Source organism: Centrocercus urophasianus, unplaced genomic scaffold, assembly GCF_019232065.1.
Source record: "Centrocercus urophasianus isolate 14NV4802_14NV808 unplaced genomic scaffold, USGS_Curo_1.0 seq_14, whole genome shotgun sequence".
Classification (NCBI taxonomy): Eukaryota; Metazoa; Chordata; class Aves; order Galliformes; family Phasianidae; genus Centrocercus; species Centrocercus urophasianus.
In genome coordinates, this window is record NW_024884586.1 from 9,701,868 (window position 1) to 9,728,248 (window position 26,381).

A 26,381-nucleotide genomic window follows, 5' to 3' on the forward strand; every position below is an offset into this window, starting at 1 on the left:
AATTTGGGGATGTTGTGAGTTCAGAAAACGCATCGGAGTTTTCATATGTTCTGTGGCTTTTGGTTCCACTCGCAGCAAATGTGAGAATATATGCATACACAGAAGAAAGGGAGTGCAGCTGAATGCCATCTGAAAATGTCTGAAGTGTTTTTTGATTTATATTCATCACAAGTATTTAGTCTTAAACAAAGCATTACTGACAGGAGACAAACTGTTGACTGCTATCTTAGGGAGAACGCTCAAAGAATATGGCTCTGAAAAGCCTGGATTTTGTGATGGACGGCCTGTGTTTTGTCAGCTTGTATTGTGCAGGGCTTTGTGAGGCAGACAAATGGCCCTCAAGTCATTCCTTCATTTTCCTGCTCTGAGAAAGAATTGGCTGCAATTGGCGATTGCAAGCATGAAAGTCCTGGGTAAAGATGTCATATATTGCAAACAAGGACAGGGAAGGGGGAAAAGAAGAGGGGGGAGAAAAAAAAGAAAAGTTTTAGTGGGAGGAGCACACTGAAGACCTGTGTTTCCTCCCAAAGGCGGTTTTACATGGATGTTCATGCAGCCCTGTTCAGGGACTCTGGTGTGGCCTTTCAGAGGTCAGTGTGTAGCTGAACCAGATACTGCGTTGCTATGAAACATGGTATATTTGTTTTCTTATCGCTATGAAAGGGCAAAGTCTAAGTTGTCGTTACTACATTTTTGCATAGCTAACTATTCATTTGGAAGGTGCTTGCCGTTATGTTCTGTGGGGGCATGCTGATGTGAAGTGACTTAATGGTTGCTAAAACCAGGTGTTTTTCATTCACAACCTTAGAGGTTAATTGTTGAGTTTGGCCTGCTGTAGCTGCTGATAACTGAGGTTTATTTCAAAGCATTTTCAAATTGATGTGTGAAGAAAACTAATTTTCAAGTTATAAAGACTGAAAAACATAGGAAAAGGAATTCATAGTACAATCATGAGTGTTTTTAATGTGCAGTACAGGAGGGTATAAGCAAAATAGTTTATAAAGATATGCAAATAAATGTGAGATGCGTGTTTGCTTGGGCTAAGTTCCTTCTGGATTAATGTAAAAGGTTGTTTTATGCTCCAGTATAGTTGTCACTTTCGTCACCAGATGATTCTCCTGGCTCAGTGATTTTTGATAAAAGATGACAATTTCTATATGAATTCTTAAAAAGTCATGTTTTTTTTTTCCCCCCGTAAGGGTGTCTGGTGAAAGCAACGCAAACTAATCCTTGCCCTTTCTTTCATCTAGGCAAAAGGTTGTTGAAGGAAGTCTTACTCATCCATTTGCGTTGACACTGTCTGGGGACACTTTGTATTGGACAGACTGGCAGACACGTTCCATTCATGCCTGTAACAAACGGACGGGAGAGAAGAGGAGAGAAATATTATCAGCTCTCTATTCACCCATGGACATCCAGGTCTTAAGCCCAGACCGGCAGCCCTACTGTACGTTTTACTTTTCCTTGAAGCCTTTTGCATAGCTGTTATTTGTTTGTCAGAACAGCATTAATCAGAAAAAGGAGTAGTGTGAAGTTTTACTGTTTTGAGAACGTTTCAGAGAATTAGTTGTGAAACCGTAATTACTCAATCCTTTACCTTTCTTTGAAAATTTTAGCCTGAGTAGGTAAGAGCTTATTTGTCATCCCAGTGGGTAGTAAAATTCCACATCCAGTGCAGTACTTCAGTGATATCTTTAAAGACTTGCCTTAGAACTTCTAAAATACTGTGATTTTAAAGACACATGAAAGAAAAAAAAGAAAAAGCACATAACTGCATTTTTTTGTAAGTACAATTATAATAAAATATGTGAAGTTCATCTTGTACTTACAACGGTAATTTCTGCAGGCCGCACTCGATATTGCTTATCTTCAGTATGCAACAAATAGTTTTGGTGTTTCACTATGGAAGGTATTCAGCTTTCATAAGAAATGTTTGTGCCTCTTTTTCTTTGTTTGATGATCGTTCAAAGGAGGCAAAGTGTAGAGAAGGGAAAATGTAAAGAGGCTATCTGTATCTTTTATTGTGTGATTTCATATGGGAATTGACCTAGACTTTTTTTAAGCAGAATAGTGAAAATGAGATTAAAAACAGTAGTGTGGGAATGTATATAATTCCATAGCTCTGGGAAGAATCATCTCTTGCGTAGTGGAGATGTTCTTATTTATTTGGATTGTGTAGTTCAACTATGCCAAATCTAAAGTCAGCTTCCGCAGCAAAGTTTATAGGATATTAGCAAACAGGCTTGAAAGTAAGCAAAAGGAATTCGGAAATCAGTTTGGTGATGGAACATGTGCAAGTTTTCATGGAGGTTGTCAAATATACACAGCATCCTGGCTTATCTCAAAGCTCCAGATAAGAATTTGTCTATGCTGAATTCTTGCCACTGCTTTTAGCTCAGGAAATGTCCCAACCGTAGGTCACAGTATTTCTGGGTCAGTAACAATGAAAAGATGGCGAAAATATGATCTGCTGAAAATAGCTTAAATGCCATTGACTTCTTTAAGATCAGGCTTAGATGTCTTCCTTTCCATCTCTCTGTGACTATCAGTGGAAGTAACACAAGTCAAATTAACTGGAACTTTTGTATTTTTATGGTAAAGTAGTTCAGCTTATTCAAACTATGATATTTGAGAGTTCTTGCATAGCTTCCAGTGTCTTTTTAAATGTGACGGTGTTCTCTGTGGTTATTTGTGATTACTGCTCTGTATCTTGCAGCCGTATTTTGTTCTAGTAAATGAGGTGGATGAGGATGCAGTTGCACCCCCCCCCACTCCCCTCATCTTTTAAATTTACTTTTAATTTTTATGTTCTCAAAATTACTGTGGTGCGGAGAGGAAAGAGTGGATATTTGTGATCTTTTCAGTATTTGTGCTTTTTCTAATGTTGAAGTGTTCAAGGGACTTGACGCGTTCCCTCCATGCATTTCCTGATGATCCAGAGATATGTCTTGTAAAAACTCTGCAGCTGGGAAAAAAAAATATTTCCAACATGCAGCAGTACTGCAATGCACAGGCTGTTCCAGACCCCAGTTTCTATTTCCATGCTGCTTAGCAGACCCAGCAGTGGTGAAATAAGTAGTGTTCAGAGGTCGTAACTGTGTTCAACTTCAAAAACATTGGAAGAACAGTACAGTGAGAATGTGCTGAGCTGTCAGCTCTTAAAAAGTTGGCTTTGTATACATGTCAAATTAGATACTCCCAGAAATAAGTTGCTGGGGAGGTGGGGAATCAAACGCTTTATTTTGTGGCTCCTTTGTCATTTAGCACCAACGTTGTGCCAGTCATTTGGGATCTATGATTTATTCCTCAGAGGAGGTGAAAAAAAAAGAGCTTTAGATGTTCTAGAAAAAGGAAAATAAACCTGATTGATTGTTTGGTTGGTTTCTTGAAGTTCACACTCCATGTGAAGAAAACAATGGTGGTTGCTCCCATCTGTGCCTGTTATCACCAAGAGACCCCTTCTACAGCTGTGCCTGTCCCACTGGTGTGCAGCTAGAAGATGATGGCAGGACGTGCAAATCAGGTAAGAGCTTGACTTTTCTACAGTAAAGGTATTGACTTGATTTGGGTTTTCTGCTTAAAAACTGAAAAAGTAAATTGAATAGAACTGGCTGACATACTGAAATTTTAGTGTTCTCCTGAAATTGCAGAGATGTTGTCCTTATTGCAGAAATTTTGCAATCATATATCCTATCAAGTTACCAAAATTTCGCCAAGTTTTGTGCTTTTTGGCTGTATTTTGTGTTGCCAGTTCTCTGTAGAAATGGAGTAGCATGTGGAGACCATTGCAGAAGCGATTTATTAGAGGAAAGTTACTGTAGGACCTCTTTCCATTTGAGCAGAGGGCCACGGGCAGAGGTTTGCTCCCTCTTGTTCAGTGACCTGTAGCTACTGGTGCGTGGCTGTGCTGTTGCCCTCCTGTTGCATATCAAAGCCCAATGTGCTTAAGACCTGCCAAAAGCAGTTGAGGCTCAGTCTGGGTGCCCATATACTATTTCAGGGAAAAACTCATATGTTGTCCCTGCTCCCATTACTTTCATATAGAAAAAATCTGAGCAGAAAAATGAAAAATTAAGTTTTAAACTGAAAAATGTCACTTTTCTGGTGCTGAAGATGACTAATAGTCATCTAATGAAGATGAAGATAGATGAGTGATGAGATATGAGGTATTGTATTTTTGGACATTATATTAATTTGTTAAAAGTCAGCCAAGGCTTTGTACAAAGCTTCTTACAAAACTAAATGAGGTAATAGAAGTAGAAAAAATAACTCTTCAGGTGCTGGTTTCCAGTCACTGAAACATAGATGAGGAATCTTTTCTTCTATTACCAGAAAAAAAAGCCATTCAAAGAATAATAGCTGGACTGCATGCTTTAAATGAAGTATATAACTGGATGCGTACTCATGTCAATAAATTGCGTGAGTCAAGACCTCCAAGTATACCACTTGACTTTATTATTGTTCAGGAAGCTTCTTATAAAAATTCATTATAGCAAAACACGAGACTAACACATGTAGTCATAGGGATGCTACCAGACAAGGTTCTGCAGACAGACTGAAGGACCTTCCATTGCCTGTCTCTGCTGCGTGTTTTCACGAGGCGAGTCAAAGTGTGTAGTTATTTTCTGATGTGGCTCGATTCCTGTAAGTACTAGAACAAACATAATAGTCTCCTTTCATTTGTGAACTTGAAGCAGAATTTGAACGCTGAATCTCCAGGGCTTAAGGGCCAGCTTTATTAGCTCATCCTGATCCAATTGAAAGGCTTATAAGGTAGTTCTTGCAGCTGCTTTGAAAGACCTTTCTCTTTCCTTCTTCTAGCTTTGGAAAGTTTCCCTTTCACAGCCTTTAAAAAACATTGCTGAATACGCAGGACAACCTTTTTAGACGTTCATATTGACCTTATTTTTCTGGCAGTGGGAATGAAGGTCAGCCTGCTTTTGGCATTTTGGCGGATAGCACAAGCAGGAGTGACTGCTTATACTGTGCTTTCACCTTTCCATTGTTAAGCCAGACAATCTGTCAAGGGTGTTCTGTCAAAGGAGGGCAAAAAAGTGGGATGGGAACAGGAAATCTGGTTTTGCATAAGAATGTGGCCTTTTGGTTCAGTTTTATGGATTATTTCTTTCCCAAGCTCCACATCTTTTGTTGTCCTGTCTGCCTTATGCCAGCATCCATGTGCTTCTCTTTCCACTCTTATTAATTAAAATTAACTCCTTGGTTGCAGGGAACTGACTTCTTGTTCTCTGCACGAGTCCTTTGTGGTAAAGTTGTGTCAAGAACTACAGATGCTACAGTGTTGACCACCTCTGTTTTGCTGCCTGTTACTTAAAGTGCTAAGTCAGTTAGGCATATGGGCTTCCTTGGCATTAGACTTTGAAGTGAATTGCAAAAATAGTACCATGAATTCCTCTGTAAGAGGAAAAAACATTTTGTTCTTAAAATCTCTGTCCCTGTTGGGAGTTTACTGGTACAAATATAACTATACAATGTTACTGTATAGTTCTGTCAGAAAGTATTCTTGTGCAGATAAGCCTCAAGACTGGGACTCTTAAGCAATTTCAGCTAAGTTGGATGCTGAAGAGTGTGCACATGCAGAACATTCAGATAGAGTTGTAGCTTGTTGCAGAGTAACAGTACTGAATGGTAATTTGCCCAAGTAATTAAGAAAACATGAATTCAAGGACTGGCTATGCCATTATTTTGTTTGCTGTTGGTTGTGTCGTCTTTATGCGTTGAAACTTCAGAAATGGATCTTTAGCCTTTTTCTGAATGTATAAATATTGATTTGCTGAAGCAGTAATTACTATATCTGTGTTAAGTGAATAATTCATTATTCTTTATTTTTGGCTTTCTGTAAGGGTTCATACTGTTTTCTCTCTGGTGCTAAAGGGTTTTCTCTCTGTGTAAAGGGGAAAAAAAGCTGTATGGTAGATATACATCATGAATAACGTGAAATATATGGGTTAAACATATGGACAGATGACAGCTAGCATTGTGCGCAAGACCCTTTCTGAGAATGTGTACTTGCTTGGTGCAGGTATCAGATGTTTTGTTACTTCCATTCAGATACAATGTTGCTCTGTTTTGCTCTGTTGGTGTGTGAAGTTTTCTTTGCTCACTGATAACCTGACCTGGTACTTGCAAGGTACCTGGAGAACCGCCTACGTAGAGCTCTCCGCAGTGTGAGGACAGGTTTTATATTTCTATGGGAAAGAAGCCGTAATCAGCAGGCTAGCATGAAAACAAAGCACCTGTTATCTGAAGTTTTCATCCACGGAGTTCTCTCTGTCCACACCCATGGCTAGATTTGCTAGCAGAAGATGTGTGCAACATTTGATAAATATTAGCAAGCTATTTCTCGTCTGTTTGGTGATAGGCTTTGTTGATCGGTGTATTTGATTGCTGAAGGTGTAGACTAAATGCTTTACTAGCTGTTGCAGAGTTGGATAGGAAGGTTGCAATTCCCTAACTATTAATTATGTCAGCAGAACTGCTCCATTAGCAGTCCTGTGAGCACTCAGTAAGAATTCCTGCTCTGCTTTGCGCTGTGCGGCCTCACCTCCCAAACTGTGTACCGTTTTGGGTGCCACAAAATCAGAAGGCAATGAAAAGCTACTAGAGAGCAGGGCTATAAAGACAGTGAAGGATTTGGAGGGCAAGGTGTGTGAGGAGCAGCCTGAGGTGCCTGGCTTGTTCAGCCCAGAGCAGAGGAGCTGAGGGGAGGCCTCACAGCGGCAGCTCCTCAGAGGGAGCAGAGGGCAGCGCTGAGCTCTGCTCTGTGTGACAGCGACAGGGCCTGATGGAGCTGTGTAGGTCAGGTTGAGCGTTAGTTAGGGAAAGGTTCTTCTCCAGAGCTGGTGAGTATGGAACAGGCTGCCCAGGACTGTAGACACAGCCTTGAGCTGCTGCAGTTCAAGGAGTGTTTGGGCATTGCTCAAACATGTGGTTTAATTTTTAGGTGATCCTTTGTGGAGTCAGGAGTTTGACTCAATGATCCTTCGGGTCCCTCCCAACTTGGGATATTCAATGATTCTGTGATTTTTACAATAAGCTTTCAAACCAAGATCTTTGAAATTATTTATGAAGTTGTATTGGACCACCCTTTGCTGGAAGGGAGGACAAGGATTCTGTTTGTATTATGGCCTGAGGTACTCAAAACAAAGAGATTGTAATCAGTGCAGCTCCCAGGGTGCTGAGAATCTTGCAACTTCAGTGCAACTCTAAGGAGGTTCTGTAACCTGAGTTGGTAAAAGCAGCTCATGAAATGGCAGTAATATCAGTGACAGGCACTGTGTGAACCAAAAAGTAACATACTGCTTCCAGATCTTTGAGTGATAGGACCTGTTAGAGTCCAACAGCTCTAGTCTGAAGGAACTGCCTGTGGAGAGTAATTTATTCAGTAATAATTCTAATTACCGTGTAATTTCCAGGAATAGCTGAACTCTGAAATGTCATATTTCAAAACAGAACTAATTCTTACACCAAGTGGCTTTCTTGATTTCTATGTGTTTGTTTGAAAGTCTTCTCAAGGCCTGCTTGAGTAATCCTATGAGTCTCTGAGAATGGGACAAGAATTTAAAAGGGATTTGTAATTCTGCCTACTTGGCTTTGTTCATCCTGTCCTAAAATTGTTGGTCTGGTTTAGTTAATTTTTTAGGTTCTTCCTGTATGTACTTTCTGATGCAAGTAATTAAAGACCAAAGCAAAAATTATGTCTGTTCTTTGTGTGTTTTCAGAGCTCTGTTTGGTTTGATCAGCAATAGAAAAATAGCAGCAAATAGGCCACAGTGTGTCAGGTCCTTTTTTCAGTCATTTTGATGATTCATGTCCAGAAAGGTTTTCTTTTCTTTAAGGATGACATTTGTCTTTTTATTGAACATAATTGTTTTGATTTTTTGAAGGGGTTTGTTTGTTTTTAGGATTTAGTGAGTTCTGTTATTGAATATTTGAACCTGTCTTGCCTTGCAGCGCAGTCCTAAAGTGATAGCTGCATGTCTTCTCCTTTCAGCAGCTTCATCTTGCATACGTTTATCATGCTAGCAGTCTTTTGTCTTGTTTTCCTTGGTGCACAGTGAACAAGATTTATCTGTTTCTGATTACAGTTCTGGTGCACTTCTTGGTATAATTTTACCACTTCATATGAATGGAACCAGGATTTTTGCATCCTGTTCTACTTTGTTGGAGAGAGTTTTGCTTTGTTCTGTTGGGCAGAGGTGCAGTCTCAGTCTTCCACTGCTTTTTCCTCTTGTCTTTGTCTTGGCCTTGTAGTTCAGTTTTATCATAGTCAAATCTAGAGCATTGTGGTATATCTTGTCAGCTAATTGGGATTAAACTCCGCTCCCAGTCTCTTTTATAAGATATGTATGCTTTCTTTCACAACTGAACCCATTTCTGCAAATAGGATTCAGCAGTCTCTTCCATATATGTTTCTGGAAAACATGTAATCTATCTTCTCTATTTGGTTTTACTAACGTACAGCCACTGCTGCCAGCCCTCAAGAAATGTTTGAAGCCTCGTCTTTTTTTTTCCTAGAAGTGGATTTGTTTCCCTGTAAATGTTCACCTCAACTTCTTAAATTCCCTGTGTCTGTTAGTGTTACATTCCTGAAGGATATTAACTATCATTGCACCTTGTTTTCTGCCATCATGGCACCAAGGAAGTCAGCTGCATATCAACTAAAATTTGTGTGTAGGAATTTTAAAGCCTATTCATCTGTGTCTGATGGCAGAAAGTGTTTTGAGGGAAAACTCACTTCACCCTCCCAAACTTGTAATAATTTGAATCTATGTCTACAGAGTTGAAATGGATAGGAGAAACTAGGACTTTCAGTAAAATTCTTCAAAAATTGTGTATCTTTTAAGTTTAGTAGAGGTTCTCAGAGCTATAGGAGCTCAGTTATTCCAGTATTTATGCAGTTTCTGGAAGCTGCCTACCCCAAGATTCTAAAAGCTATCTTAGTTTTATATTTGTTTCTCAATAATTCTTTGTTGCAATATATGTATAAAACATTTCAGTAAAACTACGTGTTTTTACTCTACATAATTATGGCAATTTCATCTGAGCATCATTCGTTTTCCCTGCACGTGGGAAGTAGTTGAGTGGATTCTTTGTTACACACAAGCAAAGCAGTTTTTTTGTTTACCTATTAAATTGTCTTTATCTAAGAGTTTTCTCACTTTTACCCTTCCAATTGATTCTCTTCCCCATCCCACTGGGGGGAAGCGTGTGAGTGAGTGGCTGAGTGAGCTGCCTACCAAGACTAACCCACAACGGTTGCATAAACTGAAGTTTGGAGAGGAGCCTATTTATTTCTCTAGAAAAATTATCTATTTCCTGTGCAAGTTGTGGCCAATTGGTGATGGCTACTTCCTAATTAGCTAGCTGCTTTTGCAGATATCTTGTACCTGGCATATCAGAATGCAAGTGGTTATTTGAGACGCAGCACGTTGACTTCAGCTCACCAGAGAAGCATGCCTGCAGTACAAAGCAATTGTTATTTGCTTTAAAGTGGGAAGGCTTTGGCTTTTGAGTCAATCCCTTATAGGAGCTGTAGGATTTCTTCTGTGAAGGCAGAACATTTGTAGTTTTTGAAATGAACTATGGAATTCTGGCTTCTCAAAATAGAACTCTGTTATTGTGATTGGGGAAGAAGGCAGTAGCTTCAAGTGTTTAGCTGGCTTTTTTTTTTTAATCCCTGATTCTGTTGTTGAGGCAGTTCATTAGAGTTGGGAAATATTCCCAACTATATTATTTCTCCTTCCCTTTCTTCACAGCGCAAAACAGAAGGAAGGAGCAATCGTACTAATCTCTCTGTCACAGGGAAAACAAAAACAAACAATAGAAAGATTCTAATTCCAACAAAAAATATCGTGGAGGAAAATATTGAAAGAATGCCTGCATGCCTGTCTCTTTCCCTTGCATGTTATCTGATTTAAATGCAACCATGGGGGAAAAACAAAAAGAAAAAGAAAAAGATACTTTGGTTGCACCATGCTTTGACTTCACAGATGTCTTCTGCCCTCTGCCTGGTGTTGGAATACCATAGGAAGATCTTGTTTGTACTGGGAGGTCTTTTTCTTGTTCCCCATCTTGCTGCTGTGCTCCCAGTTGTGTTTCCTTTGCCTGCCAAGAAGTAGCTAACTCCATGTATTCTTTCTGTTAGACTGAGCTGGGACCTTCTTGAAGGTGGCTTCTCTGAATTAGGGATTTGTATAATTGGCATCTCCTTAAATGCCTGCTACCATTTTAGTTCTGTATTTTTGTGTTATTTCCAACCCTCCAGCAGATCATCTGGCGAAAAGGATCTATGGGCGATCCTGTGAGAGGGAAAGTTTTTGGGTAATAGATGACTTGCACAGGAGCTATACAGCGGAGTTCCTGTAGGGAGATTTATACAAATTCTAGGCTATGAAAATGAGATGCAGTTGGTGAATGAGGAAATAACTCTTCATTCCTTGCATCCAGACCCATTTTGACCATGGTACACTACTGCAAACATATCCTATTGATCCTTTAGCACTAAAACAACGAGGTGGAATTGTGTTTACTTAGTTCCACACATTATTTCCAACTGTATTTCACTGAAATGCCTTTGCAGTTGACCAGAAAGAATTGTAAAAACTGTCCAGCAATGAGTAATGGATTAGGAAATCTAGAGGCTGCTCTGCAAATAGGAAGTTGATGAATTAAGCCATCCTTTTGGGTATGCATGTCCTCCAAAACATGTTGTAGGATTCTTACAATTTCTTTTTTTGTGATGATTTTTTTCTGTTGCTTCTTCGTGTGTAAGAATTGGCATAGTGGAAGGTTTCTTCATTTCTGTGCTGGTTTTGAACCTTGTTAAGCAGTAGAGTTTTCCTCCTCCAAGTTCTACTCTATTTCATGAAAATTAAGTGTTTTTCTTTTCTTTAATTTGTGGGTATTGTTTTTCTTGAATCTGTTTTCTCCTTACTTTTATGGTTATGATTTCATTTGATCTGTATGAAAAGATTACATTATTTTCTATTCATAGCATCCTTTATCCTCCTAAGTGGGGAGTGCTTTGTGTAGCACAGAAATGAAATAGCCTCTTATGGAAATGGCCTTGTTTAAAATTTCACTGGATAGCAGCCCTTGGAAACATGCTGTAAGGAACAAACCTGGAAGGATTGGAAGATCTGCCTTATCTTGTAGCTCTGTTTTCAGCAAGTTTACAGGAGCGATGAATAAAACTCTTCCAGATTGGTGCGTGTTTCAGACTGATGATTGCTCTGAACAACTGAAACACTTTCTAATAAGAGATGGTAGCTATCTCAGTTTGTTCACGTTGAGTCTTCCCATCAGCTCAGTTTTTATACTTCAGCAGAACCGCGCCCTTTGTCTGTGCTGGGAAGGTTTATGTGTAAACTTTGTTATCTCACATTCTTCGTGGGCCCAGTACCTGCCCATGGAAAGTTACCAATCTCTGCTAACTTGTTAAGCTTCTGCAGCTTGACTGCCTCTTCAAATATACTGTGGGCAAGCACCATTTTACTGCAGCAGAGTAGCAACAGGAAGGTTGAGATCTGCAAACCCCAGCTTAGAATTGCTTATAGCTTTTTCCATGATATGTGCCCTTTGGCAGGTGATGATGGCCACGTTTTCTGTGGCTCCATCATACTTGGAACATAATAATTAGCACTTGAACTTCAGAGCACGATACAGCTATCAACCTCGGGGGAGCCTGTGGGACATGATATTAAGGAGAAAAACAGTGCAGAGAAACTGATGTATGTAAGGTTTCTAGGTGAGTTTGAAACTTTTGCAATTAGAATGCAGCAGAAATGGGATTGTAGTAAAACTTTGTGTGTTTCTTCTTCCAGTATTTTGGAAAAAAATAAAATAAAATAAAATATTATGTGTCCTGTTGGGCTTAGTGGGTCTATAATTGTTGGTGTTTGAAGATGTCAGCACCAATACTCTGTTTAACAGAAACTAGTAAAGTTGCTGAACTGCTTTCAAAGGTAGTGATTTCAGATACAGCCCTACTGGCTCAGGTTATCTGCTGCAAAAAATAGGTGCTTTAAAACAATGCTTTGCAAAGAAATACCAAAATCCAACAAATGCACTGCATTTCTAGAAGTGAGAATTTGTGGCAGGCGTTTTCTTGGTCCATCCTTTTTCCTATGGCTTTCAATATACACTGTTTTTAAGAATCCTTATGCAAAGATGTGTCCATTTTTTGCTAATTAAAAGCGGGAGCTGGGATTGAGATCTACAGGTTTACATTCTGTTTTACCACTGAACATTTCCAACTTCCTGTGCTCTCTCTTTAAAGCACATAGCATTTAGACAGCCAGACCTCAGGGCAGAAGTTAAGACTTATTTGTTGAACTGTTTTGAGGTCTTTGGATGGAGCCTCTGTATAAGGGCAAATTCTTTGTTTTTTTGGTACAGCAAGAGCCACACAGTTGTGCTGATCTTTGATTCAGGTTACTGTCAATGCAGTTGTAACTGGAAACAATCTCCCTCAGAGTTAGTCACTTCTCTCTTTGCAGTAGCCTTACAAAGCTATGTGCTCCCGAATGGAATACTGGGTCTGTACAATCTTCAGATGTTTTATAGGCCCTGAACTAGATCAGGGTGTTAATGTGTCTTCTGTGTAATGTATGGAAGAAGCATTGCTTATGTTCTAGTCAGCTGTTCTGTGCCGATGATTTTATCACCTGCAGAGTTTAATTAACATTCTGTTTGAGGTCCTTGTTTGTTTGTTTGTGAACGTGTCATCACTGCTTGAAATTGTGGCTCTTTCCTGATTTAAGCAAAGTAACTATTAGGAGTCTGCTACTGTGATAATGGAAGAAACACTGGACAACAGCTTTTCACTACATTGTGCAGGGAGATATGATGTAATTTATGAGTTACGTGAGTGCTCTGGTATTTCCTTTCTTTGTCATAAATGTTAGTTTTCCTTGTGCCTTCTTACCTTTCAATTCGAGCTCTGTCCAAATGTGGGCACTCAAAACATTCTTTCAAATAAACCTTTCCTGTTTCTGTTTTGTTGGTTGCATAAAATCACTGCGTGCAACTCTCAGTTTGAAACTGATAAACCCCATATGTGTTGCACGCTTCTCCTAGTAGTGTCAAGGAGGAGGGTACGATCCCAGTTTCTCCCACCTTGGAGCCAGCACCACTCCAGTATGAAACAGTGGTCTTTATTTGCAGATATTCCCAAAGTTTGTTCAATCTCCTTAAATGTTTTTATGTTCTGCAGAAGTTGAATAGCGAGAGTGGGGTTTGATAGCAGCTTTAAACCTCTCGTAATTTCATTACATCATTCTTCCTGTGGTGTGAAGACTGGCTGTTGCTGAACGTTATGCAAGATGTTGTAATTGTTTTAAATATTGTTGAGATTGTTAAACAGCGTGGCAGCATTTCTTATTTTCGTACATTCCATATGGAATAATGAAGTTTTCCCCCACCCCCTTATTTCAAACAGCTTGTAAAAGAGTTGCCTGCAGTCAAAGCACTTTCTAATGGGCCGCTTTCAAAAAGAGCTGACTGCTTTGTTCCACAAAGAACGAAAAGCTTTACCATTATTGCAGTTTATCTGATTTATTTTTTTCACTCCGCAAATATAGAGATCTCAAAAGTTGCCTTTATATAGACTGGGTGTGGATGCACATGCGTGTACACAGAACTAGGGGAAGAGTCCCACAATGGAGCATTGTTCTGGCCTGATTAGCAGCCAGACAAATGGGAGAGGAATAGCATGGTGTTTTCTGGCATAGATTAGCAGAAGGAACCACTGCAGTCTACATTTGTTTAGATTGTTTAGATTGGGTGAATAAATTGGAGCATTTGTTACTGTATTATAGACGTCTTGTCACTTGTCAAATGTGAAGTGGGCCAAGGGAAGAATAAAAAAGGCTCTTGTCAGGCTGGTGAGATGGCCTGCTTCACTGCTGTCAGCTCTGATTGCAGTTAATTTTGCAAATAGAATGCAGCTGCCATTTTCAGCGCTGAAGCATGAATTTTTAATAGCGAGTGCACAAAACAAGGAAATCAAAGCAAACACTGTACCTAGCATGGGTATTAAAAATAATTGGGTACTGGGAATGGGAGGAAAGCGTCACATGTACAAACAAAAAAGTCTCCTAACCAGCTTCTGTGGGATTTCTTGACTGCAAAGATAGAATATAGTCTTCAGAAAGTGAGAATAACTGCCTTGCATTTTTCTGTTCTGTTTGTTTTTAAATTGAGATATTGTTAGCATTGGTTTAGCAGAACATTTCATGGGTTTTTATGAGTATCAAACATGCTGAAAATTCCATGGAAGGTTGCAGAATGCTTTTAGTGAATTAAAAAACCCAACAATGTCCTTAAGTAAAACAAAGAGTTAAAAGTTTTAAACTGGTGAGAGTTGAAGCTGAGTCTTTTTAAATGAATGGCAACTCTAGAGTGGCCTCATTCCTTCTGGTGTTCTGTTCTCTGGTTTGCATAGAGGACTTTTCATAAACTGTGAGTGTTGTAGAACTTGGAGTTGTTTGCATTCTCCCTCATGTACCCTGGAGGGGGGGGAAGAGGAGATCGTGGTGTGATGTTCTACATGACTGTGCTATAATAGCAATTCCCTGGGAATCTCTTGGTTGTGTGGTTACAAGAGTACAGTGAGAGGACATCAGTTTGCACATCAGTTTAATCAAATAAATGCTGTAGCACTCCAGCACTAGGTAAACAGCTCACTATAATAATGTGCTAGGCAGGTTCTAGGGTATCTAGCATTACAGCAGACAAGTCACAACGTAACACTTCTGTAGCCTTGAAAACATTCCTACCAACATTAATAATCAAAATGCCTCCATGATGCAGATAAAACTAATGAGCCAGACGAGCGTGTTTGTCCAGGTTTTTGGAAAGAACCAACAACGCTGCTGAGATAAGTTCTCATCTCACAGTGCTGTGCTCAGAGCCCGGTGCCAAATTTCACTCTTCTTTTATACTAGAAATGCGTTAATAGATGAAAATACAGTAATAAAAAGCACTGTAATGTTTGGAGTGCGTTGTAATAAAGGCCAGGATTTTTGCACTCGTCAGAAACTGTCCAGCAGGATGGACTTTTACCAGCTTTTGAAAGGGATGTGAGGGAGGGCATAACAAGACATAGGGTTCACATTTCCTCTGTTCACATGCCTTGTAATGTTTAAGGATGTAGATAGTGCCTGTCAAGAGCCTTGCTGTGTAATAATTTGACTTCATTTTAAGCAGTAGCATCTCTCCAACACAAACTGCCGAGCAGCCAGAACTTTAAATCAGTCAAGTAGCTCATTCCCTTTATTATTTCTTTTTCCCATAAATGTCAGTTAGAGACATGTTAAAAATTACAAGAATTTTCCAAAAAATGTTCAGTTCAACTACCAACAAGCTGTCCTGTCCCACTTGTCAAGTGGAATTATTGTTATTCTTTTTCTGGTCAGTTGGGTCAACAGAGAAAACAGTCTAGTCCTGAAGCCCCGGATTGCCAAATTGTCTTCTCCATGATTGTTTTCAGCTGTGTATGTCTATGGTGCAGAATATTCCCAAAGCTTGCAGAAAAAGTTTGAATGGCTGGGTATGTTAGAAACAGGATTGTTCTTTCCCTTTGCTAGGAGGTTATAGTCATGCTGCAATTGCTGATTCAAGCGGTAGTGAGTGCTCTGCTCCTGCTTTCCTGGTCAAAATATTATTTTGCATGCAAGTGAATGTGTGCATGGAACAGCTAGATGAGATACAGTTGAGTTAGGTTATTACTGCTGTTTTGCTGTTATTTATGGTTTTTAGGAGGATACTAATGATGCCTTACAGCCTGTTGTTTAGCCAGCGCCTGTGGGTATAATCTGGGCCTTAAGTTTTGATCTGCTGATTCCTTCCTCTGGTACATTCAACCCTGACCTTGTTCCCCATGAACCAAGGTGAAGATGCAATCATTTGTGTGAAGAGGCAAAACGTACGCATTTGATTCTTATCTGTCTGTTCCCATGCAGTGATACCTGTAATGTTGGTCGTCTTAGAAATGCATGTAATGCTGGTAATTGCTGTGTTATCAGTTGTATGCATATATTTGGTGCTGTTTAGCTTCACACTGCACATACTTCAATATTAAGATTGTGATTGCAGACGTTAATGTAATGGAGATTAGAAGGTAAGGTGAATATGAAACCAAGTGCTGTGGGTGGCTGAGCAGCTGCAGTGGTGCTCGCTTCCTGACACAGTTGAGCTAAAAGTATTTATCCCTACTCTGCTTTTTATGGAACGTTTTGTTGACCAAGTGCATCCCTTTCCATACTTGAGTATCGGGGCCTGAGTTTTTTGCTTGCTTGGGGTTTTATTTTGACTCCTACCAGTGAAACATTTCAGAAACATGGAAGCAAACTGTAAAACTTTGTTTCACCAGGTATTTTGTTGTTGCTGTTGCTGCTATGCTATTGTAGCTTGCTGTTTGAGTTCTGCAGATGCTCTCTCCAGTGGCTTTTTTCCTTTGGCTGTTAGAGAGTGATCTTAATTTGCATTAGAAAACTATTTTAGAAAACTAAACTATTAGAAAACTAAATTAGAAAATTAATTTTTTGTGTGTGTCTGTGTTGCCAAATAATATTTATGGATACTTTTTCATATAAAGAAGCTGGGTAGTGGTGGACCACCTATACTATTTGAGGTAATATCCAGGATCCAGGTGATTTCTGCTGCTTCCAACATTGACACATTGTTCTATTTGAACAGACTTTCTAAAATTATCATTTCTAATTACATTGATCAGTTCTGAATACAAACCCTTATTGCTTTGAAGGTCTGAAAGCAGATTCTTGTCATTATATTAGGAACTAGCCAAGCTCTTGTGGACCTGTTATCTATCCAGAAATGTCAGCTTAGCCCTGAGGTTACTCTTGCTGAGGTAGTCCTTGAAATATAGAAGAGCTTATCAGACTCTGAAGTTCTTTTATTCCCAGACAGCTTTTTCAGACACTTGTAACAGCTCTGGTCTTCTGCTTGCTTAAAAAAGGAAATTGTGTTGCATTTGGTAGAATAGTTGGAGTAGATAGAGTTGTTGGCAGTGTCACCTTTCATTTGTACTGTATGCCATTACAGACAATTGGTCATTCAAAGATCTTTTAAGAAGTATGGAGGAAGTGGGAGATATAAGCTATATTTTTTGTTCAACGTGTTGTTTTGTTTTTTTAATCAAGTCCAAGCACTTGATTAATTTCCCCTGTTTGGATGTCAGTCATCACTTCTAAGCACGATAGAAGATGCCAAGTAGCATCTTAGGGATTTCCATTATTTTTCTCCTCTTTCCAGGAGATTTATAAAGCTTCTGAAAGAAGAGTAGTTATACTAGCAGTGCTTTCTAGTAATTGTTGGTACAAGTTGTTCCCTTAACAGAAAGAAATCTTGATGAACGAAAAACTGTTGCCGTGTTTTCCTCAGGGAGCAAAGGAGAAGAGAAGCCTTAGAAGCTGGCTGGTCACCCTGGGCTGTTCCCTTCTTAAATTGGGCTGCAAGTGACCAGAGGCCTTCCCTGTGTCATCACAAGTGTTCGTGGAGCACTGCAGTGAACTGATCTGGCTAAAAACTCATTTAGATCAGCTCTTTTGTGTGGTTTGCAGCAATAACCTTGCTGCCGTTGTGCTTGCACATGGGAAGGAGTGATAGTGAAGTGAGAACAAGCAGCTGGCGGCGAGGAGGAGGGCAGTGCCGCTTCACTTGGGAAAATTGCTTGGATATTGTTCAGATGCTGCTCTTATAGACCCTTCTTTTCATTCTATCATATCCTGGCAACCTGAGAACTGTTAGGAGTTTCTGAGATATTACTGGGAGGTGAAACTCTATCTGCTTTTGGATTTGGAAACCGGTACCATCCTGCTCCTGATGGGAATATGAATTTGGTTTTGATGTGCACTTCTTCTGAGTCTCATAAAACTTCATACATACACCTAGATGAAATTTTCTTCTAGAAGAGTGTTCTCATGAGGATTTGAGTTTCTGTTCTGCTTAATGGTCTCGAGAAGATGCGTCCCGTGTTGTCTGTTTTCATTTAATCTGGGCAGTTGGTGGGACCTGGAAGTTACCACCTCTGGCTGATGTTTCCTGTACTGGACAAAATGGAAGTGACTTTTTCTGCTTTCCAGTTCTGGAGTCTTGCTAACATGTAAACACTTGTCAATTCTGAAACTGACAGAGAAAGAAGGAAAAATACGTGTATTGCTCTTTATGTGCTGAAGCATGTGGGAAAAATGTCTTCAGCAACCTTGTATTTTACTGTGTCCTGGTTTTGTACTGATAGAAAAAACTGCCAGAAAGAAAATACTGAAAACTCTGTTAGTCTTTGAAGTGCATGTGCTGCAGGTTGTCTTACTGCAGTAAGACTTTGCAGTGGGATGGAGGAGCGCAAGAGAGAGAGAAGTATCCTATTGCCTTAGTTTTGTGTCAGATTTGACCAGATAAGAAATACTTGCTGTAGCTGTTACTAGCTTTCTTATTGGGCTGTCTGAAACAAATCCTTAATGTAATTTGTTTGTGAAATCCTGAATCCTTCTGTTACTTCAGTTATTTATGATAGTGTTTGTCTGTCAAACAATGCATCTAACATGGTGATACAGCTGGCGGAAAGTTTGGCTAAGCTAGGGAATTCTGTATGATGTTATTAAATATTTAGACATAACCCCGCCAAATTTTTGTTTTGGTCTGTGCTAATGAAAGGAGTGGCACTGTTCTGTGTTTAGCCTTGGCTATCTTTTGTAACTTCTTCCATTAGCACTTTCTTGATAGAGGAAAAAGTAGTTTTGGGAAACATCCATTATGTGGCTGATATTTAAAAAAAGAAATTAAAATTGTGATCTTACTTGGAGGAATGGTAGAGACACTAGTGGGATTTGATACCAGCAGTCTTTTCGAGAATGGCCTTATGAGCATTGGTTTGGAATCTTTGTTAAACATTGGTTACTACCAATGCTATTTTACCTCCAAAAACAGAGCTGCTAGTGCTGTGCAGTTCTTGTTTTTCCATGGAGAATGTGGTAGGCTGCTGTACAGGCTGGAAATTGGAGCTTGGTGTCTGCAAGCTGCATGTTTGCATGAGTCAAAATACATTTGATCTGGCTGTTGGTGTGCTCCTTGGGAATTCACTTGCATGTAATTTTTTTATTTGGCTAATGGAGGGCTGCTGCAAATCAACTGACTAGCTAACTGTTTGCATGGATGTCCTTGTTTTAGATTGAGAGTGCAGTGTTCCATGTTAGTTTGGAAGGCTGGGAGAAATATGCTGTCATTGTGAAATGAGAGTGCCAGCACAAATAGCTAGTTGAGAAGTGTTTAGGAATAACTCCCTGTTCAGACAAGTCTGTAGATCAGTGAAAGCTGGATCTCCTTGTTTTGAATGTATCTCTGATTGTAGTGACAGCAGCAATTCACAGACTGCTGTGTTGTGTTAAAGTGTTCACATTACTGTTGCTAGGGCTTCAACAACAACGAAAAAAGCAATACTATGAATGGTTTTCTCCCCAGGTGCTGAAGAAGTGTTGCTGCTTGCTAGGAGGACTGACTTGAGAAGGATTTCCTTGGACATGCCAGACTTCACTGACATTATTCTGCAGATAGACAATATCAGACATGCAATTGCCATAGACTATGATCCTGTGGAAGGCTACATCTACTGGACTGATGATGATGTTCGGGCAATTCGTCGGGCGTACCTTGATGGCTCAGGAGCACAGACTCTGGTAACCACAGAAATCAACCATCCAGATGGAATTGCTGTGGACTGGGTGGCAAGGAATCTGTACTGGACTGATACTGGAACAGACCGCATTGAAGTGACCCGTTTGAATGGGACATCGAGAAAGATCCTTATATCTGAAAATCTAGATGAACCTCGTGCAATCGTGCTCAATCCTGTGATGGGGTAAGTTTTGTTCTCATTGGTGGCCTTGCAGTAGTAGGCTTTTGGGTCCAGTTTGTGCTCTCTTGAAACTGAGAATCTGCAAATCACAAGATTATGTGTGTATTATTTGTCAAATGTTCATTTTGTTCCAGACATGACAAGCTTTTTCCCTTCTATCACATACATATGCTATGCATGTAGAAGGTGACTGCTAAATACCAGTGTTCTTAAATGAAAATGTGTTGTGTGTTTGGTTGAATCTTATTTTCTCTGTATCTTCAGCATTACAGCTGTTAAAGAACCGAGCTGCTGCACGCTTTCAGTACTTTGAGTTAACTGTTAAACTTCAGATTATCATTACTGCTTACAGAATTTACAGAATGGCTGAGGTGTGGGCAGGGGTTAGAACTGAATGACTGTTGATGTCCAATCCAAGCTATTCTACAATCTAGTCCAACTCCACTCAAGCAGGGACATTTGGAGCAGGGTGCCCAGGACTATATCCAGGCAGCTTTTGAAGATCGTCACAGAGGAGACTCCAAAACCTCCCTGTCCAGAAAGGTTACAGTTCAAGTTGGTTGGTTTATTTGCTAAGTTTGGAAAGCAGAAAGTTAGCAAGTTCTTTCAAAAACAGAATAGATCTTGACACTTTCTGTATTGCAGCTTACATGCATTGACTGTTTCTGCCCTTTTCTTTACAGCTACATGTATTGGACAGACTGGGGTGAAAGTCCAAAGATAGAATGTGCTTATTTGGATGGATCGGAGAGGAGAGTTCTGGTGAATACATCCCTAGGTTGGCCTAACGGCTTGGCACTGGATCTTGAAGAGGACAAACTTTACTGGGGAGATGCAAAAACAGATAAAATTGAGGTAAGAGCTGATCCCACGGGCGTTCTTAGAAAACAAGTGCTGTTATTATGTGCAGCTTTGCATCTTGGAATCATTTATCCATTTTTTGAGGAGTCTCTTGTTTTGTTAAATATAGTGTTAAAATGAACGAAACGAGACACGTTTGAGAAGGGAAGCACATCTGAGTGTTTTGTTACTTCAGAAAACATTTGTAAGAGGTGCTGTGTTATGTCAAGAAATACACAATTAAAAACGCATTGCTGAAAGTATAGTTTGATTGCTTGAAATCTCAGGTTTGATCTGGGGCCTTTGCAACAGATGGGATACACAGGTATAACCTTCTTGACTTTTGCCTTGTCTGTGGTGTTTGGAACTAGCATCTGAAATTGCTGCATGCAAAGATTTGATGCAAGATTTGTACAGGAGAGGGTGGATGTGGAGGCCCTAGGGATCCATACTTCAGGACCTTGATGAGTATGTATTGTCCAGAGATACATGGAAGAAAAGTTGTTTTTGCACTTGGGAGGCCTGAGGTGTTCTAAGAGATGCTTTTTTTCCCATTGTTTTTGCCTTAGTATCCCATGATTAAATCTTAATCTAAAACAGTAATTGTGAAGAATGCTACCACAGATATTAGAGCTACAGGGAACTGAGTCTTGAAGTAGTTTCACCGAGAACAGAAGGTGATAAGTTAAATAACTGTAGAATGTAGAATCTAGTTCTGGGGCAAGGCAGTTTGGGCTTCTTTGTGTGTCCATGAGATTCTGATGTTTCACTGAATTATTGTTTTTTGTCTGAGAGGTGATCCAGCAAATTTGTCGAGCTTGTTAATATTGTGCTGTAGAAGGGGATTGGTCATTTTTGTTGACAAGGAATATTGATCTACAACCACTTTATAAATGTCATGTGGATGCATTTGTAAAACTGCTGGAGGTCTGTGTGTAGGAGTAGGCTTACTTACGTTAATAGGTCTGTTTAGTTTGAGGCAGCTGAGAAGAATAAAAGTGAGGTGTAAGAAAAGAGAGGAAGAATCTCAGGAACCGCTACACAGACTTTAGAGGCTACGTGGTCAGACAACTCATAAAGTGGTTGTCAGCTTTCCACTACTTTCCTATGGCCAGCAGAACGGTCATGATATTAGTTGGGAAATAAGGGTGCTAGAGAGACTATTGGAAAGAGAGGAGGTTTTTTCCAAGAGAAAGTAGAAAAATATGGGTACAGCTGGATGTTGTGAGAAGGCCTGAATAGTTGTGAGCAGTTGCTTAAGATGCTGTTGTGTTCACCTGGTTACTGGCCCCTTTTGCTCCAATTTCTGAGAAAGAAGGAAAAATTGGATGTTGAACCTCAACCTAAATTAGCTATAGTAGTTCATGATTAATCTGAGGGTTTGGATGGCAGCATGAGATATGACCTGAGGTCAGGCAAATTCAAGAATTCGTACTCTGTTATTAGAGCTGTCATACTGACAAATGTTCCTTTTTAATATGTTGTTTTAATGCTCTGGGCATCCGGTAGCAATAGGTTCCTTGAGCTATCTGTGGTGTGTTGTTGTTTATCTTTCACAAAGATGCTGGAAAAACAGTTGGAATGTTAAAGGTGCTAAATAATTAGCTCTGAGTATTTTAATTTCAAAAGAGAATTCTCCAGGGAATTTGAAACGGCTTCAAAGTAAATTAAGGGGAATAACCTAGTTAATTGAAAGAAATTCATAAATAGAATTGCCAAACCAAAATGTGAGAAAGAAAGAGAGCTTTTTTTCCCCCCTTCTTTCTAAAATAGTAGTGAAGTTTTCTTCCTATGGCATGAGCTAGTTTGTTGAGATTGTGTCTTGACTATGCAGTTAAAACAGTCTATTTCTGTGATGATACTTAAAAGCAAGATTGAAATTTCATACTAGTCCTGTGAAATCAGTTGAGTTTTACCTTATTTGGGGTAATAGTATGTACAGCATAAATAAATGTTGAGGCCTTTGGTAATGGCTGTGCTCTCTAAAGTTTTTGCCATCTGGAAGAAGGGAATTAAGACTGTCTGCTAGCTTCAGACGTGTAACTTGAATGTTTGGCAGTGGCTTGGTGTGCTGGGCTTGATGACTTCTGATGCAGTCCTCTCCCTCCTTACCTTTCAGGCTGTAGGAAAGAGAACGTTCCAGATTCCACCTTTTGTAGCTGGAACTGAAATTGTGCAATTCATTTTGCTGGTTTAAGCTGTCTGTTCAGTCTGTCTTACTTCATTGTAAGACAGTGAAGCCAATGGTACTGTTTGGTTTGGCATCAAAGTTTAGGAAAATCAGAGAAGCCAAAGTAAGGACTTCTTATTCCCTCCGTTTTGCTTATTATACTTACTTTTTGTGGTTCTCTGCTGCTCACAAAAATGGAAGAGTAGCTCGCTTGGTCTTAGGAACAGAAGATAATCTTACATGAAGCAGATTGTGACATCCCCAGGTTTTGATTGTTGTATATTGTGCAACTCAGTTTTAGTTGTTAGCACAAAGATTTAAATATTTAAATCTCCATGCCTCTAGCAGTGAGTTTACATGTTCTTACATTAAAGCAGGTGTAAACATTCTCATTTTAAATCACTACTCTCTCTCCCCAGCTTTTTTTTCCTACACGTTTTATCTTCATGCTCAGAATTTACTTTTGCTTGTTATCTTGAGCAGATTCCTTCTGACATTTACAAATACCTGAATAGGACCACTTAGGACATAATGGGGAAAAGTGGCATGGATGCTTGCCTGGGATTCTGACCAGTGGTGTGAAGGGACGTGTTGTGGTCTGTTCTGGACTGCTACTGTGCAGCTGTGTGAGTTAAAGTGGCACTGGCATGCTATCAGGAGAAGTGAATGTTAAATGTCTAATGCAGAACTTCCATTAGAAAATAAATTTCCAGTTTCCATTTTGGAATGCGAGCCAGACATTTATATTCCGCTCACTTGGGAAAGAACTGCATGACTTAAGTGGTTATTGACATAGCTCAGGTATTGGCTGGTTCCACATCAGTCTCCAGTAAGGCTTACTTTTACTAATCCTCCTTAAAAGATCAAAAAATTGCACTGTGGAAATATTTCAGAATATCTAAGGTTTATCTAATGGATTGTATTTCACATTTCTTATCTTGACGTATTTGCAACCTTATGGTCCTTTCCAGAAGGATTTTGGTGTTTGAGAGCTTCCTTCAGTACCACAGGTTTTCCCAGTAAGCCGTATTTAGCACTGCCCTGCTAGCCAAGGTACGTGGTCAAGTCTTACTGTATGGTATACGAGGTGGGACATTTCCATTTGTACTTTCTATTGAAGTTATTCTTCACTTCAACACGAATTCATTGTTTTCATGTATGCATTCTTTTGCCAAGAGAATTTAAAGGGCTCGCCAGCACAGCTAGTGTGTCTTGGTGGGTTGTTCTGTCTGTGTAAGTGTATTGTCTACTGTTTGTTAAAACCAAAAATTAGCTAACTGAACATCTTCCGGAAGCCTAAGATCTACAGGAGAGGCATAAGGTAAAGGAGAAGTTCTCATCCCCACTATTTTCCTCTATCCAGCCAATAGCACCTGTCTCTAAATGTCCCACAGCTTACCGCGTAGAACGTGCAAAGTTGAACGATCTGAAGGCATTATCTCTGCTGCTTTGCAGAATGCACTTACTCTGTCCATGGGAAAAGTAGTTAAGCCTGATGCCTATTAATGTGAGAAGTGCCCTGTATAAGCCTGTACAATTTCCTCTAGTTTTCTGAGAAACTACTTGTAGATCAGAATTGTTTTCATTCTATGCTATGTATTCAACTGCCTTCCATTTAGGAAAAAACGCATGAATTCAGCCTGTGTGCTTGTTCATTTCTCTGTTCAGTATTCTGCTTTCTCTGATATTTTAGACCTGCAGGAAGGCCTCTTTGTGTCCCAAGTTCTTAAAGAAGTGGCTCAACTTCATACAGCTTGGAAAATTGATAAGCCTGGGGCATCTGCCCTGTTTTTGCTAGACCATGGGTTTGAAATGTACTGTGAATGTCTGGTTATTTCATTGGTTTATTTTGTTGCTTTTTCTGACACTTTTCTTTTTTAACAAGTTGTGACATTACTTCTGCATGCACTCTTCAGCAAATAGAAAAGAAATGCTGCAGAGCTGTTCAGGGTGCCGAGCTGTGTTCTGTACCAGGAGAGTATGTTCTTATTTGTGTGTCTAAAACTTCATGCCGTGAAAACAGCGGTTACTCTTTCCTGACAGAGACCTTCCCATCTGCAGCATTCAGCTGCAATACAAAGGGCCCAGTCACTCCACAAGCAGTTTGTATCCTGAAGAAACCATTTGGCAAGGCTTGTCAGACTTTGCGTGACAGCAGCCTATGGGGCTTTCACTGCAAATTTGGCACCCTGTGGTAACATTGTTCCCGGCTTTTTAAATTTGTGCTTGGTTTGGCAGAGTCCAAGGCAAGGAAAAATATATACTAAGTTTTGAGTCATGTCTGTTGAAATCATGTGTTTGTCCACACAGCTCCGGCTGTGAGTAAGGGGCACAGAGTAATCTAACAGAAATTTGGATTTTACTGACCGAGAAAAGGTACTTTCCAGGAACGAACAGTAGATTAATAAGGATTACAGGGTTCCAGCAGAGAGAGAAGCAAAGGCCCAATGGCATCCACGTGTAGAATTTCCTAATTCTCCTTAAAAAACAATTTTGTGGTTAGCCATGTTTCCCGTGTGTTATTCCTTCAGCATTTGCTTGCAGTGCCTAAGGTGTAATTGCATAATGAGCAATTACGGAATTCTCAGGTGCCGCTTATTATGTATGCGTTTTACTCCAGTTTGTGCAATATTCCTGGAATAAACGTTGTGCAGACTTCTGGCAACTTCCCTTAGTCCTACTCGCCTCCCCACCTCCCAGCTACTGTCCTTCATTTATCTTTGCAGAAGACTTACAATTAAGTGCAGTAGTTCTTTACAGTCTTATAGGATGTTCACGTCTGAAGTGTGAGTCGGCACCAGCTGTCAATCCTGGAACTCACTTGAAGCATTTTCCGAGATGCAGTTACACGAGCTGTCCTTGAAATTTAAAGAAACCATCTTTATAATTAGTCTGTTGTTAGTAGTGTGCTGCTTAAACACCGTAAGATGTCATTTAGAACAAGCAGCTGCTTAAACTGGAGTAGTCTCTGCAGAGTTTTTTCTGCAGAAAAGTTAGCAAACTGGTTTAAAGCTGTGCTTTCTGTACAAGTCTGAGTATACTTCACACAGCGCACTTTGTTTTTGAGCCTGTTGGCCAAAAAAAAAAAAAAAAAAAAAACAATATTTATAGATTAGAAGTTTTAACTGATACATTAGAGTATAAATCTTTGCTTTGGCATTTCCTGTGAAGGGATTGAAACGATTATGCAGTGTAATTAACTCTATGGGAAATATTCTGTATTATATTTTTGCACTGGCACCAAGTATGCAGCAGTGTCCAAAGAACAGGTGTATAACTATCTTCCAGGGCTCCAAAGGGGAATAATCTATACTAGTGAGCATGGGACCAAATTGTTAGCAGCTGCCAGACAGTCACTGTGGGAACAGATAGGAGGAGTCATTTGAGGAAAGGGCTATCTTGAAATATTGTCACAAGTTTATGGCAGTTACTGGACTTTAGGACTGATGACAAACTGGTTTTGACTGCTCTTCCCAG

At 39.8% G+C, this 26,381-nt stretch overlaps 1 protein-coding gene across 3 annotated transcripts in view; it reads left to right on the forward strand.

Annotated features, from left to right (window-relative positions):
- LRP5 (LDL receptor related protein 5) overlaps positions 1 to 26,381 on the forward strand; it is a 129,905-nt gene that overhangs the window by 52,660 nt on the left and 50,864 nt on the right. For all 3 annotated transcript variants that reach the window (XM_042813219.1, XM_042813220.1, XM_042813221.1), the window contains exons 4-7: positions 1,251 to 1,447; positions 3,392 to 3,523; positions 19,501 to 19,897; positions 20,578 to 20,749. In XM_042813219.1, coding sequence (XP_042669153.1) covers positions 1,251 to 1,447; positions 3,392 to 3,523; positions 19,501 to 19,897; positions 20,578 to 20,749 — 898 coding nt within the window. The remainder of the gene's footprint in view (positions 1 to 1,250; positions 1,448 to 3,391; positions 3,524 to 19,500; positions 19,898 to 20,577; positions 20,750 to 26,381) is intronic.